This window comes from Ambystoma mexicanum, unplaced genomic scaffold (assembly GCF_040938575.1).
Source record: "Ambystoma mexicanum isolate Mex_15411 unplaced genomic scaffold, UKY_AmexF1_1 Mex_scaf195, whole genome shotgun sequence".
NCBI classification, from domain to species: Eukaryota; Metazoa; Chordata; class Amphibia; order Caudata; family Ambystomatidae; genus Ambystoma; species Ambystoma mexicanum.
This window is the reverse complement of record NW_027182430.1, coordinates 8,738-28,107: the sequence shown is the minus strand read 5'-3', so window position 1 is coordinate 28,107 and position 19,370 is coordinate 8,738. Positions and strand designations below refer to the sequence as shown.

The 19,370-nt window shown below is 46.4% G+C and overlaps 1 protein-coding gene across 1 annotated transcript; it reads right to left on the bottom strand.

The window, feature by feature from the left end:
* Positions 1-2,475: 2,475 nt before the first annotated feature.
* On the bottom strand, positions 2,476-19,166 carry LOC138555415 (dynein axonemal heavy chain 5-like; the record flags this gene model as incomplete). Its single annotated transcript, XM_069642608.1, has 4 exons — positions 19,119-19,166; positions 11,219-11,384; positions 11,022-11,115; positions 2,476-2,574 (listed from the first exon to the last, which is right to left on the bottom strand). Coding segments are annotated over exons 2-4 (318 nt in total), but the record flags the coding sequence as incomplete, so codon positions are not given.
* Positions 19,167-19,370: the final 204 nt, after the last annotated feature.

The window sequence follows — 19,370 nt, the reverse complement described above, 5'->3', positions numbered from 1 at the left end:
GACTACAGAAACTAGGACACCAAAACCCCTATATGCTGAGACGGGCATCAGATTTCTAACAAAGGGAGAATGCTGGGGATAGCCAGACTCCAGAAGAGAGCCAGTCCACGGGAGAAACCACGTGTGGGAGACAGTAGGAGAGTGCATGCATATCAGAGAGAAACTAGAAAGCTTGCAAGCACCATAGCTCGGTACCCAGGAAGTAGCCATATTTGTTTTCTATGCTGGGGGTTATGGCGCGCATCCTGGTGGGAACCCTGTGACCATGACGGTGGTCGGTCAAAAAACCGAAAACAAAATCTCGAATTACCAAAATCTCGAGAAAAAAAAATCTCGAATTATTTATTTATTTATATGTATTTGTGGGTTCAGGTAAGTATAAAAAAAGGGTAAAATAAAAAAAAAAGAAAAAAGGGGGTTTGGGGGGAACCCCCCCATTTCGAAATAAAAACGTATTTAAAAAAAAAAAAAAAAAAAAAAAAATCGAGATTTTTTTTCTTCGAGATTTTGTAATTCCGTTTTTTCACTATAAACCGACCATGACACCTGAAAAGGAGTTTATCAGCATTCGGGGGGCCGTGGGATACGCACAGCATATGGGCATCCACAGACCACCAGTGTTGAGAATGAGCTTTAGTCAGCCTGAGGTGGGTGGGGGAAATATGCCCAGACCCTGGGGAAATCCCAAATCCTGGGATAGGAGAAACCTATAGTAGGATTATGCCTAAAAGGGCGCTCGTGGCAGGGGTGAGAATGCGTTCAGTATGCAAAGCACCCAGGCAGTGGTGGAGAGATTCTTGCTGGTAACTGTTGAAAGTGTCCTCAGGTTAGGGAGAATCGGGTCTTGGACACGTAGACGTGTGCCTTATCAAAGACTACCGAGCCCAGGAGGGCAACTGGTCTTCTGGAGAACTGACCAGGCCAAGATAAAAAGCATGATCAAAGGCTTCAACACATTCCGATTGCGAGACACTTGAAGAGAACCAAGAAGGGGTCATGTAGCCCCCTTCAGCATATTTTGTTTAAATCAGGGGACACCGTCTATCTCCTAGTCGAAGTCGTCCTCACTTTTGTTTCTTTATCTTTTCCACCCCAACACTGTTTTCTCGAGGTTCTTACCAAAGACACACAACAATCGAAAGAAAACGGTTTAACGTGCCACCTGCTTTAAGTCATTGTTTTACACTAGAATGCAGATTTTTAGATATTGGGTTTACAAAATGAAAAAGTTCTACAAAAAACAAACCCATTGACGTGCATGTGAAACCAGCAGACGCCAACATAACCTAGACACTTTAATAAGGCAGGTGGTTATTTTGGGACTTATTAATTGTCTTAGGTACCCAATCTGAATTATTTTAAGTGATTCATGGTGGGTTGCATTCAGATGGAAAGATGACCATCAGTTTTTCATCAATTCACGGTCACACTTATTCGAGGTCTTGTTGCAGGCAATGATCCTTTCCCTTCTCACTACTGCTGATGCACACGTAATTACCACCCATCCCCGCCCCACACCATTTAAATATGCTGCAGTGAACAGCGATTCATTAAAAAGAGTTTTGTAAAGTTTGAGAAGCCCTCTAGAGGAGGATCTGTGTTGGGGACAGGGCATGGTGTCGGGCAGATGCCATCCGCCACATGGTGTCAGGCAAGAATGAAAAAAAACTAAATCTGTGGTCAGCCGGTAGTCCTTGGCTGAGATGTTTGGCAGCCAGTGGCGTGAACCTGGAGTCCTGCTCGAGCCAGCGACTGGGCCTGTGCTCATTCACGCCCCGTCTGGCTCGCCCACCTCTGGTGTTATGTACAGCTTTGGAGCAATTAAAGGAAACCTCCATCTTAAGCATAGTAAATGGTCTACTGATATGTCAGGCTCGCTGCACCCCACTGCACCACTTGACCCTCCCGCATCAGTGCCGGTGTTCCAATAATTTGTATTTTCCGATCATGCATGCTTTTCCCCGGAAAGCAGAGGGGAGAGTGGGAAAAACCGACTAAAGAAGTAGAATCACACCAGGAGAGTAACATTCAGAAAGTGGCGGAATGACTTTTCCAAGTCGAGTACTAGAACAGTATGAGAAAGCATATGTTTAAGGGGTCTTGGCAAGTGGTACGGCAGACAGGAACGCCTGCGACAATGACATGATGAATCCAGCTCTGAGATCAAACGCAACGCACTGAGCTGTGTTGCGCCTGGCTCACTTAAAGAATTCGGACCATATGCTGATCCTTAAAGTAGACTTATGCCAACATAGGTTGGACAATGAGCCGTGCAACAGTTAAAAAACTAAAAAAACAGACAAACATCGACTTTTACAAGTATCACACACAGGTGTGGGTCGGGGTTTTGGGAGTAAATAGTATCCATGGATGGGACTTTATTTCTTACAGACAGCAATCACGTAACGCGATTATACAAAGCTAGCAAACATGTGGCTGCCAACCATTTATCATGGCATGAACAAGGGCACTTACTGGAGAAGCTTTACCCAGAGGACCAAAGAACTTATCAAGCGTGTATAAATACTTCACGTTATCCTTGGCCTCGTTGGCGGCATTTGTAACGCTGCCATCCTAAAAGAACAAAACAACAGAAACAGCCATTACAGAAAACAGGAGCAGTAAGCCACAGCAACATTATTGCACAGTGTGTGTTAATCTTTGTTTGGATGAAGTATGCATGCAGCCTTCAATTGAAACGAAGAACCATGTCCAAGTGGAACCCCTTGGCAAGTCATTCCTGCCTTACCATGCCCAGGTGGACAGCCTGGCCAGGCACACCTGCCTTACCATGCCCAGGTGGACAGCCTGGCCAGTCACTCCTGCCTTACCATGCCCAGGTGGACAGCCTGGCCAGTCACTCCTGCCTTACCATGCCCAAGTGTAACCCCCTGACCAGGCACGCCTGAATTACCATGCCCAGGAGACACCCTGGCCAGGCACACCTGCCTTACCATGCCCAGGTGGACATCCTGGCCAGACACACCTGCCTTACCATGGCCAGGTGGACATCCTGGCCAGACACACCTGCCTTACCATGCCCAAGTGGAACCCACTGGTCAGGCACACCTGATTTATTTAGTTCACATTATGTACAAATACTGGTGTACATTGAAATAATTCATCCAAGATCTTTGTTCATGTGTAACGGGCAGTACCAGCAATTTATTTTCGTTTTAAAACTATGATAATTATAACATTGTATTTAAACATCAATCATGTTGGTAGTCTTGCAAGGCTAGGCTACCCCCATTGATGATGAATAAGAAATCTAACAAAAGTCGACCATAATTCCATGCAAGCATGTTGGGTTTATGCTCCCTCTAGTTAAAATGGTCCTCCTGATGTATACTGTGGAGTACTACTCAGATTAAAACCACGTATTGTGTATGTATTTTGGTAGCATGCACTGTAAACACAATTGATCTAAGAGATTAGAGCAGTCTCGTACCAAGGTGCATTTGTTGCAAAGAGAAAAGAGAGATCACACCATGGTTACTCTGAGGTGTGGAGGTGTTTGTGTGGTGTCACATAAGTGTACATGGTCAGGACACACTGCGGCAGAAGGAGGAGATTTGCATCGTGTTTACACCGGGTGGGTTTGTGTAGTGGAGGGCGAGTAAGGTACGTGGCAGTTTGCAAGCCATGGCAAGCCACTGCATGATCAATACACATCCAACTGATTTTTGGAAGGCAAACTAGTTCGACAGATCTTTTTCATAACTTCTACTGTAAAATATTCTCATGCCCCATTTCTGTGACTGGTCAGGTTACCTAATGGTGCTCTTTTGTCACAACTATCGACCCACAAAGAAAATTGATAAGATCCGGAGCGTGCCCAGCAATATGTAAAAGCTAGCTGCAGTTCCCGATTCGAGCCGAGGAGCAGGAGCTCCACACACGTGGCCCCATCACTGCATGAGCAGCGGGCCTGCCGAGGTATGCCTCACGGTCCAGCTGATGCTCGTGGGTAAGCACTGCCCTATTGCGCTACTCCCCGCATTTCGCCGTCGAATTTTCGATCTTTCACCTTCATTTGTATTTGCCTGATAACACGATCCCCACCCAGGAACCGTGCCCCATGCAGCCCTGCACCCGCCTGGCACTGAAAGAGCATGCTTTGTGCTCAATAATAGCATCAAGGTACACACGGTACCTCTTTCCAAGATGGCCACCCTATTTAAGCCTTTAACCATCTGTGCCTTACCAGGCACCCAGTAGCAGTCCCAGCACAGCCGATTGGCTACCGAAGCTACTACACCAGCCATTAGGTGCCGGCAGGCGAAGCCGGCCCCCTCTCACCAAGGCCCTCGAGGACAAGGCTGGTGCCTGTTCTCAGCCTGTTTTCTGCCGACTCTGCCATCTGCCAGACCCCCTGGACCTCCATCTCTGTAAACTAAGATAACACTCTATGCCCATACTGATATTGATCCGCTGAGACTATAATGGATCAGCTTCCTGCCTTGATCTCTGCCTGAACTTGGAACTTCCTCGCTCTGTGGTTGCCCGCTAGTGCATTATGGCAGCATGTGTAGTATTTCATGCTTATTGCCGACATCCCGTTTCTCCAAGCATGTTACTCGTGCACGCTACCTAACTGTGTTAATAAATCATGCTCAAGGTTCATACGGGTGATATACACTCAAAGTATCCTCTTCTTGTCTGATTATCCTCATAATGGTCATCAGAGTACCCCTATAACTGCACTTATTATGTGACCATTTGTTCGCCCTTTGCCCACACTACCAACTATAGTAGAAACCTGCTTGCCAAATCTAAGTGTATGTTGTTGAATGCCTCACAGTGGATTATAGACCCAGGTGTTAGGTATGCCAAATCTAGACGCCTCTTGCTGTGTGCATTTTAGTCACTGTTAGGTCTGCCAAATCTAGACGCCTCTTGCTGTGTGTATTTTAGTCACTGTTAGGTCTGCCAAATCTAGACACCTCTCGCTGTGTGCATTTTAGTCACTGTTAGGATTGCCAAATTCTGATGCCTTTTTCTGCACGCACCCCAGTCACAACTGTATTGTGAAACCTAGATGCCCCTTTGTTCTCAGCCTCCTTCCATTATTGCACCACTAAGACCTGCCTCACATACACACTTTGCTCCCTCCTCTGGAACACATTATTACCATAACAATGGCCCAGACCAACACCGCACTGTGCAACTTGTAAGAGAGAAACATGCGGCTCAGAGCTAGACTGCCACATCTCTATGACATTAAAAACAAAAGAACTATTCCTCCAGGATCCAGTTTAATTCCGACTGTCCCCAACTGCAACCTGTCTGCCCTAACTGCAGATAGACGACCTAAAACACAAACTGACCGCCCGCAGATCCAGAAGAAGCCTAACCTTCCCTTTCCCAGACTCATACAAGAAAAAACTACATCCTCTACCTTGTCAGGAGCCCTTATCAATGCGAGATCCATCGTAGAACACAACACGTAAATTGCTGACATACTTGCCACGGACAATTTAGATCTTTTTGCGATCACTGAGACATGGCTCCATGATGCCGCAGGTCCCGCATTCATGATTGCCATACCTGACAACTACAATATACTGAGAGCCGATCGACCCAACTCTAGGGGAGGTGGCCTGGCCATCATCGCCAAAACTAAATTAGCTGCTAGACTTTCCCCTTACCCTGAAATCACATCTTGTGAACTTCTCTTGGCTAAAATTCCTATCTCAAATAACAGCACTCTAACTGTCCTCTTGGTATACAGACCACCAGGCCCACTAGGCAGCTTCGAAGAAGACCTATCTAGCCTCCTCAGTAATATCATCAAAGAATCCACCCAGCTCCTTCTACTAGGTGACTTTAATCTGGGCTTCAATGATGTCTAGGATAAACAGGCCTACTCCATCCAATCTATCGTAACCGATCATGGCCTTCCCAAAAAGTCTTAGCCCCTACACACATGAAAAGTTGCACATTAGACTGGATAGCTAACCGAAACTGCACTACTACCATTACTAATATACTACCACAAACCTGGACTGACCACCACCTTATCTGTTTCTCATCTACTATTGAGCCCCCTAAACTAGTTAACTTGGAAACAGCACCACCCATGCCTACTAGAAACAAAAAAGATATTACGGCTGAAAAATTACTTCCGCTTCTCCTACCAGATCTTATGGCTAGCACCACTAACACTGACCCAAATACGTTAGTTGAGACATTTAACAATACTATGTCCAAAGCCTTGGATGCAATTGCCCCCATCAAAGAACGCAAAAGTAAACGAAAAGCCCATCTTAACTCATGGTTTACCCCCCACCTCAAAGAATTACGAACCCAAAAACGCAAACTACAAGCTATTTGGAGGCACACACCTTCAGTTGAGAATAAAACACTACTCGACAACCTTGCTAAACAATACAAGAAGAAAATAATCAAACCAAAAAAGACACATTCAACGAGAGAATCAGCAAAGCGAATTTTAACTCTAAAGAACCCTTCTCCATCCTTCTGGAAATGGAAAATCCGATTGCTCCCATAGACAATGCTCCCAAGGACAAACAATGGTGCACTAGTATCCAAAATGCCTTAGCCAACAAAATTACAACTCTTCAATCTAAAATTGCAAAAAAAAGCTTCCCTGAGCACCACTGTAACCCAGACTACCCAATTGCCTGATACACCTAAAACAGTCACCCAAATCAATCGCAAACCATTCAGTTTTACCAACATATCCATATTGGAAACTGAAAAGGTGATATCCTCCCTGAAACCCTCCAATTGTCAAGGCGACAGCTGCTCTGCACAAGTCATCAAGGACGCAGCCAGAGACTTAGCACCCTTCATAGCTAAGTTAATTAACGCATCCTTTAGAACTAGCTCTGTACCCACAAACCTTAAAGAATCTTGGGTACTGCCCCTCCTTAAAAAACGACCCTTGACCCAGCCATCCCTACTAATTACAGGCCCATGACCACGGTATAATTTCTCCTCAAAATTATCGACAGAGTAGCCTACCTCCAGATACAAAACTATCTAGAGACGAACCAACTACTAGGATCGCGCCAATCTGGATTCAGACCACTACATGGCACGGACACCGCCCTAATTGACCTTAAGACACAAATCGACGAGTTGAAGGATGAAGGTAAAACAGCTATGCTCCTCCTCCTTGACTTATCGGCAGCCTTTGACCTGGTGGACCATGCAGTGTTATGCAACCACCTAGCGTCAGCAGCCTATTTTTCAAGTGAAGCTATAGCTTGGGTACAATCCTTCCTAGCCAACCGGACGATAAGAGTTTTCCCCTTCAGCTTCAACGGACCCAATACATATCACCTGTGGCATCCCACAAGGTTCACTCTTCGAAAAACTTAACAGACTGGGGATAACATACACTAACTATGCGGACGATACGCAGATCCTCATACATCTGGCAACTTTGTCGAAGACACAGCTCTAGTAAATAAGATTTATCTCCTCATTCAGGCATGGATGGCCTGCCACAGCCTCTGCCTGAACGTCGACAAAACAGAGATACTGATCCTGGGTTCCGACTCCAACCTTAAAAAACTTAGCCCCAATTATCGTGCCTTTAACATAGATGGCAATATAATCAAAGTGGCAACTGAGGTAAAAACTCTAGGTTTCTACCTTGATGCCACACTATCTCTCAAAAAACAAACTAACGTCCTTGCATCCTCCACGGCCTACACCTGCAAATTAATCAGGGCTTGCAGACCTTACCTCTCCAAAACTAACTGCATCACACTAGCCAACGCCCTACTAATGTCTAAATTAGACTACTGTAACGCCCTCTATACGGGCGCCAGCAAAACTATCATAAACAAACTATCATAAAATGCAAACACTACAAAATAATGCTCTCAGAGCAGCGTTGGACATACCCTGCAGAGCACACATCTCCAACATTAGGAAAGATCATCACTGGCTAAAAATTAGCGACAGGGTTCTCCTCAAAACACGATCCCTCACCCATAAAGGACTGAACAATACTGCACCTCCATACATTTCGGCTAGACTAACCAGAAAATCTTTCACATATGTTGATGGAGCGGATATGTTGATGGAGCGGATATGTTGATGGAGCGGATATGTTGATGGAGCGGATGAGTGTATGGAGCGGATGAGTGTATGGAGCGGATGAGTGGATATGTTGAGGGAGCGGATATGCTGAGGGAGCGGATGAGTGTATGGAGCGGATGAGTGTATGGAGCGGATGAGTGTATGGAGCGGATGAGTGTATATGTTGATGGAGCGGATATGTTGATGGAGCTGTTGAGTGTATGGAGCGGATGAGTGTATGGAGCAGATGGGTGTACACAAGAGTACATGCGGGACGGACAAGAAGGCACGCGTGGGGCGGACAAGAGGGCATGCGTGGGGCGGACAAGAGGGCATGCGTGGGGCGGACAAGAGGGCATGCGTGGGGCGGACAAGAGGGCATGCGTGGGGCGGACAAGAGGGCATGCGTGGGGCGGACAAGAGGGCATGTGTGGGACAGACAAGAGCGCGCGGGGCAGACAGAGTATTGGATGGACTGGAGCGCATAGAATTGCATGACGTATATAGTATGGCTTAGAATGCAGAGAGCGTTTAAAAGAGCATATAACCCATCTTATCACACCACCACGCTTACTCTCTCCTTTACATCACCACTCACCTAGAACACAGAGATATTATGACACCATTCGGTATAACTGTTCTCATACCAACATCCGCTGCTCACTGCACATCATTCTAAGTAAACACTGCTGGTTTCACCCCTTCCCCCCCCCCCAGCCAGGCATTCTCCTCAGGCCTAACGCAGCCACAGCCGTTCTGTATAAAACCCGCCAGAACGAACACATTCTCCTGATCTCTCAACCACCACACCTACCGCTAAGAAGCAGCTATTACACGAATACCGCACGAGCTACACATGCACCTTTGACTCTCTCTACTCTCTCTACTGATCTGAACTTCGGTTCCCAAGGGCGTTCAACCTACCAGCGCCTTCAGACCATACCAATGGTATATAAGGCGCCATAAGTGCAAAATAACATAACATACCACACTAGAGCCTCCAACCACCTCTTACTCGAAATTCCCAAATTTAGACTAACAAAAACAGGTGGAGCCAGTTTCCCTGTGAAAGCTGCCTGTGCATGGAACGCCCTTCCCTCTGCATTGAGAGCTAATCTACCATACTCGAGTTTTAGACGTCACGTGAAAAATTGGCTCTGGTCCAATGACAACTAACAAACTAATTCTCTTGGCCTGGATTTACCACCGATTAACCACTGTAAATAATTACTATGATACTTATGATCCCTGATCTGACTTCCTCATTGTATAGGAGCCCCTCTTATCCTGTACCCTTTATACCTGCCTGTTAAATTGTTAACACATGTACTGTATCTTCTTTATGCATCCTTGTATGTAACTAGGCTCAAGTATTCCTGTAACTGCTGCGCCCGGCTACCCCTGGGTTTGGAGCGCATTATCAAATAATAAACTAAAATAAACTAAACTAAATGCAATTACTTGCTAAGAAAGGCAAAGTCGCATAATAAGCAAGGCAGCAGGTTGGCCAGAGACCCCCCCTCTCCTGCCCACCCCAAAAACCACATTTCAGAAAAGTTGCCTGCAGTTTTGAGAAATGTCTGTCTTGGGATGATTCAGCGGTGTATCAAATAGCACTGCCCTGGAAGACAAAGGCAATTTCGGGAGCAAAAGGCTTTCATTCGAGCGAATTTGCATACCCAAAATGCCTTGCTGGGGCAGCTCTGAAACGGAGGTGAACTTCCAGCGATGGTTACTAGGCGGTGTGCTGGCACGTGTGGCTTGGCTCAAATGGATTATTCTACTTTCAGAAAAGGATTTTGAAAATTCATCAGGAAACTGACTGCATTCCCTTAGCCACGTTCCCATCCACTTCTCTTGCTGCATAACTTATGGCACTGAGCTACTGTCCAAAGTGTAGGGTGGAGAAACCCCATCCCTCGGTGAGGCTTATGACATCACCCAACTGAGAAGCATATGTGAAATTTTTCAGAAAACCTGCATCCTTAAAAAGGCCAACAGAAGGTAGAGCGAGTAAGTCCGAGTTAACCCTTACATAATGAGCCTGATTCATGGAATATTTGCCCGTTTCAAAGTTACTTTGCACTACCTACACAAACCCTGATTCATGGAACTGTGCAAAGTGTATTCTTGCAGTTCAAAGTCCGGGCAAAGTCAATTTTCAGCAGTGCAAATTCACTTTGAACCGGGCAAATAGTCTATGAATCGGGCCCTACGTGTTCTACTTGTATTTGTGTGGAGCAATTTCAGCTCCGCCCACAACAGTTGCTGCCAACTTTTACCGCTATCTCTCTGTCCAGTGACATGGCTGACAAGTGGCTCCAGGTCATGTGTGACACTGACAGCACGTCCTGGGTTTGCACTTTGCAAGCTGGGACTAGCAGACCAATAGTTTTAAAGGGGAGCAAAGAAGCTACAAGTCCCAGCATCTAAAGTGCAAAGCATGGACTGGCTGAAGGCATCAAGCGTGACATGGGACCACTTGGCAACTGCGACACACTGAAGGCACAAAAGTGGACCCGGAAGATGACTAAGAGGAGCAGAGCAGGCATTTCCCCACATTTAATTGGAACTACTCCGTTTCTACTCTTTAGGCAAGCAAGGGAGAAAGGAAACCCGCGTTACATGCACAGACCTGCCAAATGGTATAATGTTATGCATCTTTACTGAAGCATGCAAAACAAAAATATATTTCCATAAATATATTGAGTCCATAGATTTATTATTTCAAGTAGCATGGTCTGTTCAGTTGTGTCACCCAAAGCTAAATTTCAGAATATCCGTTTGAACTCAATCAAGGTTGTTTTATCGCACAAATGATTTCCTAATAAAACTGGCCTTATCCTATGATTTAAGTAATGAGAACTGAAGAGAGGAACAGATTTAATTAACTGTTCAGTCTGCAGGCCAAAACACGTTTACTTGAAAGCACACAACACACTGAAGGTAACATAACGAATTACCAGCTTTTTCCAAAGTTTTAATATCCTCGACTTGGCAGCTTGAAGAATGCTCAGCACTTTCTTCACTTTTGGGCTCTTGAGTTCATCTAAAAGACTGTAAAGAGGCAAAATGGAAACAAAAGAAACACTTGTTTGAGTTTCACACAATGCTGTAGTTCCCTGTAAAGTGCAGCATTGTGAGAAGCAAGTGCAGTGACCTGTTGAATGATGCCATCCTGGACTTCCAGTACTCCAGCTCTGCCAAGGGGCCAATGTCATCGGCTTCTTTTCTCATTTGCTCACTCTCCACCAGAACCTGCTCAATCTGTTTAATCCAGACCATCAGGGCACCTTCAAGCTTCTCAATGACCTCGCTGTTGCCACCTAGCCAGAGAAGAAAGACACGTGTAAACCACTGGACCAGCAACCAGGCAAGATGCTCGGTCAACTAGTCAAAACATTTCTACATGAAATCGGAGAATTGCAGGAATGCTCATTCTAGGCTTGTTCCCAATTATTCTGGCAAAGTGGGCACGCTTCCAGAAACTCTGCCGATGGACACACTGAGTGTATGGATTATAAAAACATTGGGTCAGATACCAAGGTTGTCAAAGCAGTTACCTTAGTGAAAGATGTTGCCAATAACAAGGTGGGAGAGGTTGAAGGAGCTCTGGAAAACGACACCTTTTCCGAGTGGGCAATAATAATACATAATCAGATGTTTACGGTTTCATTACAAGTCGGGTGGTATCCAGTGCCTATAGTGAACGGTGCTTATCTGAGTAATGAGACCTGATTGCATGTGTACTGCCATGGCAGTGCTAAGGCGTAATGAAAAGAAAACGTTACTGCCCGTGCTAAATCTAAAAACAAACGTACAAAGCCAGCCAGGACGTCTGTGGAAAATACTATTACTGCTGGCAGATTTCCTGAAAATCCAGTTTTCGCCACCACGGGCAAATCTGCTGCAGCGGCCATTCTTGAGATCGCAATCCAGCCAAATCCCAGATTTACACCAGCCACCCATAAATCAGGAGACGCATAAGTGAATCTCGACGTTCTGGAGAAGGCTGGGTCCAGACACACGAATTTAGTGAGGACAAACTCACCATCCAAGATGATCAGACACTCAAGTTCAGGACCCTCAGTGTGAAGATAATCATTGCCAAGAAGTAATATCTACAGCAGACTATAGATGAGAAGGTGGCAGCAGTGTCCTCCCGTACACAGAAGCAAAATGGTGGACTGGCCTGATGGGGAAGCCAAGTGCCCTTTGTCTCAGTACTTGAGAGCGAGCATGGCAGTAGGAGGGGGAAATGTGCCTCTGCTGATCCTGCATTCCTGGGAGGAATGAGTAGCAGTGAACCTGGACCTTATCACGCATGGAGGGCATGAGGACCTAGGAGGTTGGAGCACGATCCCACCCTACCCTTGGTGAATATGCTCACACATTAACCTAGATGTGAACATGCCCCTTATCGTATTGAGGATGACCCTGCTGACCAGTCACACATGTCCACATTCCTGGACTTGTGTACACCAGGAGTCAACCTGATCTAAACCAGAAGTACAAAGCCCAGAGTGGCAAGAGAACAGGATCGAGCATGCATCTCCAGAATGGAAAAAGGCATGTAAGCATACCTTAAGCAGACAATACATGCACACAGCATAGACATACTCGGTCTCAGCATTCCATGTGAGAAGCCGCTGAGCAGCCAAGACCAACACACACTGGCCTCTACATCACTCACAACATACAACTGGCTGATAAATGTGTACACACTGCCTACCGGAACTTGCAGTGTACACAGTGAGGGATACGAGTTTATGTATATTGGGTAAACTCATTTTACAATGTTTTTGCACAGCTCGCTTCGGCCCTATGTCCAACACCTCTTGGTGCATGGTTCGGTATGTACCAGTGATTGCAGAGTATTGTGAATTCGGGAACTGGAAGAGGCACTGGGACCCAGGCAGTGTCGTTGAGAACAGGTTTGAAGTGCCTTAGTTCCATGTGTACGCATTGGTTCTACTTGGTCAGTGGAGCACACGCTTGGACTTGGGTAAATGTCTATTCTGGTGGCCCACATGACAATATCAATGAGACGTGTCTTGGATAGTCTGAGACCCGCAAGGAGCGATGGGGGGCCAGGGGAGAGTTCAGGGGCTCAAGGTACAGAGCAACATATGTGGCAGGCTGCACAGTGGGTCCTAAGCCACGTAGACAAAGGTGCCATAAGGTAAACATGTGGCTTGGAGAACTGCTTGTTTAGTGCGAGGGTGGGTCTACAGTCAAGTGTCATAACAATTCAGGGGCGACTGAGAGGGGTAGTCTCCTCAAGAAAGTTGGTGCAAGGTCCACGGTGCAAGGTCAGCCTGAATCAACAGTCGTATGTCTGGCAGTGGGCTGGTAATGACGGGCCCGTTGAGCAGACATCTGCCTGTATAACATGCAGTCCCTGCTTGTAGGCCAATCATGTGCCAACAGCACGGTTGCAAGTGTGGAAAGCCTGGGGAGACTGTATGACTGCCAACAAAGGCACATTGCCATATGCTGAGAATAGAAAAATAAAGTCCCACCAGGGCCCACTTCAGAGAGGCACTATAACACCTAAACGTCTCCTGCTACCCAACCCTCAACTACAGGTGATGCGTGGCAGGTGTCCCATCCTGGCCATAGCTGTAACATGCTCCCTATACGTGGTTCTCTGGCTCATCATCCGCAATAAATATCCTCCTGTGCTCATACCCAGGAAACCCTGCATAATCCACCATGACGGATTGCCTCAAGAAACAGTACATGGGGCAACATGCAGTGTTAAACCAGGACAGTATCCAGGGACACCCCCACCTCTCTCTCTCCTTCTGGCTGATAGATGTTATCCATCAGCTGTGATTTTTGGATACCGAGGCTTGAGTCTCATTACTCCATCTTCTCGGGTGGAGTATGTAGTTGTGGGTTAGGATTCTTTTTGGTCTGTGTGGACTTGTAGGGCTAGTTTCACAGGGTCTTCGCAATGATGGGCCGCGGGTAGTGGTTGAAGGGGTTTGCAGTGGTGGCATTGAGTCTTCTGATCACAGGGTTCGGGTTCTGATCCAGTCCTTGACAGAAGTTCAGGGCACCCCCCACCATCTACTTGTTGAGATTTATGTTGATGCCCCATTTTTGAGGGGGAGACCATAAGCCTGTGTTAGAGGAAGACTGGGGAAACATGTTCAGGGGTCACCTGCCTCGTGAATTCGGTCGGTGTTATGATGAAGGTAGCAAAGCAGATAGGTCGCTGGAAGCAGGTACAGTGTTGGGAAGGCTGGTGACCATCATGGCCAACATAAGGGGCATGGCATGTCTGGAAAGGAGGGGGAGAGCTAGCATGCCCGGAGAGGACCAGCACCAGTGATCCCGTGGAAGGGCGGTGGATGGGAGGAAGGAGTGATGGGAGTGGTCCATGCACTTCCTTACGGCCTCTGGCAGTTCAATAACAGGTCTGTTTGACACTAGTGGGCATGTGTGATGGGTCCTCATTGTTCAGAGCCACAGGAGGACGACGACTGCCAAGTCCTCCTGCTGAGAGGAAAGTAGAGCTGGACAAGATGGCAAATTCCATGATGGCGGCCTGAAGGCAACTGGGTTCGGTTGGGAAAGGAAGTGTGACCCCAATCAGCCAATGAGAGTCTGAATAAAATGTGTACATCCCAGAGCTTGCAAGCTCAAATTGGAAAGCAAGAAGACAGGCACTGAAGGATCACAGTAACACCACAAGTGAAGAGAAGGCGGATGAAGGGAAGGAGAAGGACCAGAGGCAAAAGGAGGAAGGTGGAACAGAAAAAGGAGAGACTGAGAAAACCTCAACATGGAAGGACTGGCTGCTAATAAGGAGGACCCAGAGGGGAGGCTGGAGAGTTGTTTGGACAGAAACACTAGTAGAGACAGGACCAGGTGAGAGGCGAACCCAGGAGAAAGTCATGGTAGGCCCAAGTATAGGCCCTAAATCGTTAAAGAAAATAGGACCCCCAAGAGCAAAAAGGAAAGTGGTGGCAAAAGAGAAAGCGAGGAGAAGGGTGGAGTATGAGCTGGCAGTGTGAGAAAGTGCCAGAGACCCTGTGAAAAAAACAAAGGAAAGGAAGAGAAGGGGAAACCAGGAGTAATAGAGGATTACGGGGAAAGAAAAACCGTTGCAGCACCACAAGAAGGGAGAGAACGACCCGACTACAAGGAAAGCAGAACAAAATTAAAGGGAAGAAGGAAGCAATCTGGCAAACAAGTGAGGAGGTGGAAGAAGGAGGCAACAGGAAGGAATGGGCAGCAGAGTGACTTAACTGGAAAAAAGAGAAGAAGAAGATCAGTGAAGAATTTGGCAGACTGCTGCTAAGAAACCCATCAGCCCTCTCATCAAAGATGCTGAGGGTACAGAAGGGGGAAAAGTGCAAGTTTGCCAGAGGGAGAAAGAAAAAGAGTAGAGCAAAGGTGACCAGAATGAGTTGGAGGATGGGAGAAGAAAATAAGAAACCATGATGGATAATAGGGGAGAGCAGAGAAAAGAAGTTCCAAAGAAGAAGGCTGAACGAGTCGATCCGAGAATGAAATAAGTGAGAAAGGAATACAAAAGGCGGGCCTAAGTTCTATGAAGAAGAAGGGAGGAACTCCAAGAGAAAGTGAGAATTTTGAGTGGGGAGGAATGTAAAAGAAAAGAGCAGAAGGAGAAGAAAGTCTGGACAAAGGTGGAAACCGCCAAAGAGATGTAAAGGAGCGTACATAGAGACCCTGAAGATTGGATATAAAAGGAAACAGTAGTCCCCAGGCTGGTGAGCAGAGCGCAGGTGACCAGGGAGCACTTGTATGGGAAGCAAGCCTATACGGTGTGACCTGGTATATTTTCTCATTCATCATCATACCAGCACAACTCGCCACAGTGACCCATAGCCATATGCATTCTTAGTACCCGGCGAGAGTCCAGCAGAATGCAACAGGCATTCTGATTGACTCTCGCCAGGTCGTTACCCAGCCGAGAATCCCTCGATTCTCGGCCGGGTTTCCAGCCTCCTTGTCCATGGCGGGGGGAGGGAAAACAAAAATAAAACCTTACCCGAGTCCCCGGTGGGGGGCGTGGCAGTCCCTCAGCCAATGAGGAAGCTCGAAGCGGGGCCATCCCCGCTCCGAGCCTCCCCACAGCTGAGAGGCTGCCTTCGCCCCCCGCCGGGGACTCCGGTAAGGTTTTTTTTTTGGTTTTCCCCTCCCCTTTCCTCCCTCATCCCTGTCCTCCCCACCCCACCCCACTTACCGTCTTGCTCCTTTATCCCCGGTGGGGGACGATGGCAGCCTCCAGCCGTGTGGAGACTCAGACCGGGGCCATCCCCACTCCGCACCTCCACGCGGCTGGAGGCTTCCATCGTTCCCTGCCGGGGACTCAGGTAGGTTTTTTGTTGTCCCCCCCTCCCTTCCTTCCACCCTCCCAACTCCACTTACCTTCTTTTTTTTTTGGGAGCGGACGCGCTGGAAACACTTCCGCTCCCGATGGCCACCATGGAAAGGTCTGTTTTCCCTTTACCAGCGGCCATTTTCTTGGTCGTTTTAGTTTTTCTGTCCTGTTTTGGGACAGAAAAAATGCTTTTAGTGCCCGTTCACGCAAATCTTGTGGGCCGGGGTACTAAAAGCAATATGACCCGAGCAGCGGGGTCATTACCGACTCAGGTAATGCCCCGGGGCCTTCGCTAAGGCCCTCGCGAACTATGGGCCCGGGGCATTACCTGAGTCAGTAATGCCCCCGCCGCTCTGGTCATATTGCTTAATTATAGCGTTAATACGACCAAGGATCATTCTGGAGGCACATACGAGCAGAATCGAACTTGAGCTGTAAAATAGCAGTTCATTATGACGCTCACTCCTTTGTTAACACTTGGAGTCGATTGTTTTATTTTTTTGTATTTTGTTTGAGCTTTGCAGTGTATTGCATCGAGGCTACCAATAGTGTGAAAGGGGCGCTATGTAAGACCACTTACATTACATTATTCTTGTGATAGCTTGGAATCAATGTATTTTATACTATATAAATATTAAATATGGATCAAATAATTAAGACAATATTATATTATGCTTTAAATAAATATAAAGGGCAAAGAGAATATTTCGTGCATTTTGCAGGCTATGCAGATTTGTTATTATCCATAGCATACCATGTGATAATCTTATGAAGGTGAGCCATGTCCACGATCCGTGTGACTGTATTTAACTGTGTTAGTGCATGTCAGACATCCACGCCACTTGGGTCTTCCATAACAAGCATATTCAAAGCCCAGTGACATACACCCAGTGAGCAAAATATAATATATATATATATATCTAATATATATATATATATATATATATATATATAAACATACATATATGTAAAATGAATATATCGGTAGAAAAAACTAATGGGAAAATGCTCTAGGGACATGGCTCAGAAAGGTCTTCCACTTCTTGCCAGCCAGCCTTAGACTAAAAAGTAAGAACCCACAACAGGTTAGCGCCCGCCTCCTTTTTGAGAATAAACCCTGCATTCACGGGTTCAAATACCAACATGTCAGACTCATCCCATCATTGTTTCGGAGACTGATATATTGAGTACCATTAAAGTGAGTAATTATTCGCATGGGAAATGTACACATTCCAAAATGTTCGTACATTTCCCATGCAAACATTTCCATTACAAATCACGCAGATTTCCTCACTCTCACTCACACCCCAAAACAACCCCAGCCCCCTACTAACCTTTCATTCCAACTCGCTGTGTCCCTGCAGCGCCAGTTCCCTTTCACTTCTGTGATTGAAAACCGGCACGGCAGGGTCCTTTATTTAAAAAAAAAAAAAAACTTTGGTCGGGGGTGTCCCCCGCAACCACCACCCACTATACTGCATAGTATAGTGAGCGGGGTGTAGAGGGGGACACCCCTGCAGCCCCTGGCTTTTTTTCCTTTTTTTTCTTTTTTTTTGGCTAGGGTGAGCTGCAGGGGTGTCCCACGCAACACCCCGTTCGCTATACTGCACACAGTAGTGAGCGGAGTTTAGTGTCCCCATACCGACCCCACCCAAACACAAACACATAACACAAAAAGTTTGAACTTTTGGTAGTTAGAACTTTTTGTGGTGTGTTTTAGGTCTTTTGCTGAGGTCAGTAATTTTAACTCTGACATTTCCTCCTATTCCGCTACACTTGAATGGTATTCTCTTCCCCGGACAACTGAGAATTAGTACACATCAATTTGTTTGAAACAAACTAAAAGCCGATCCCTTTTCCTCCAAGGTACCATCTTTACCTATCTCGCATCTGCTTTCTAGTTAACATTCTTCCCCTGCTTCCAGCCTTCCTTTGTCCCTCACCTTCTCTGCCTCCATTCTAGCACTTCACCCATCATGGTCACATCCTGAGCAGAGCTAGCCGTACCGCCTACCCGCACTTAAAGTCTCATGTTGGTTGACCTTAATCTATGCAAGTCCCCCCATGTATTGCCCCCAGTGACTGTTCCATTTACTCCCCTCCACAACCTGGTCAGAATGTTACTCAAACTCATCCCATTGTAAGAAGCTCACTGCTTTCCATCAACTCTGATTTCTTATCTAACGTATGTTCCTTTGTGATCAGTTCCTCGTTGTATATAAAAAATAAATTAAAAAAACAACAAAACCGCACAAGCCCAGGGTCTATCAGCTCTTTTTACTAAATCAGTATCATGCAACTAGCAGGGCCTGGTGGGAGAGGATCGTAATAAAGGTAAGCAAATGACTGACCTTAACCTGCTGGGTTTTTTCCAAGTGGTGACCTCAAGTCCCCATCATATTCACACCTTGGAGTAAAATTCCAAGGAGTCCCACCCATCTATAGGAGGTGCCTACAGAAGCCCTCTTTCTTGGGAGTCTGGGACAAGCAGCCAATTTTCATAGCATGTGGCAGGCAAAGTGGAAAAGGCTTTCAGGGCTGGAAAATGGGCTTCCCTGTCATTTTCATTTTATGCCGTGCTTACATAGTTTATGTTCTGTATTATCACTCTAGCAGATTTTCCACAAAGTAAATCGTTAATAGAGGTTGTTTAATATGTGAACACAATCAAGTGCTTACGTTCAGGAGAGACAATACAAACCTGCTGTTATAAAGTCTGCAGGATTGTTTGAATTGTTCAGATATTCCCCAACATCCACCTTTTGGAGCTCAATCTTCCCCTCCAAATTCTGTCGGGCGGAAGACAAGGTTGCCACAAACGTATCCAGCGAGTCGAGAAAGTCCTGTACTTCAGAGCTCTGCAGACCTTCCTTCACTGCTCCCCAGTTCTGGATTTTATTAAAAAATAAATAAATAAAAGAGGTGAATAGGAGAAAAGCAAATCCATTTATTG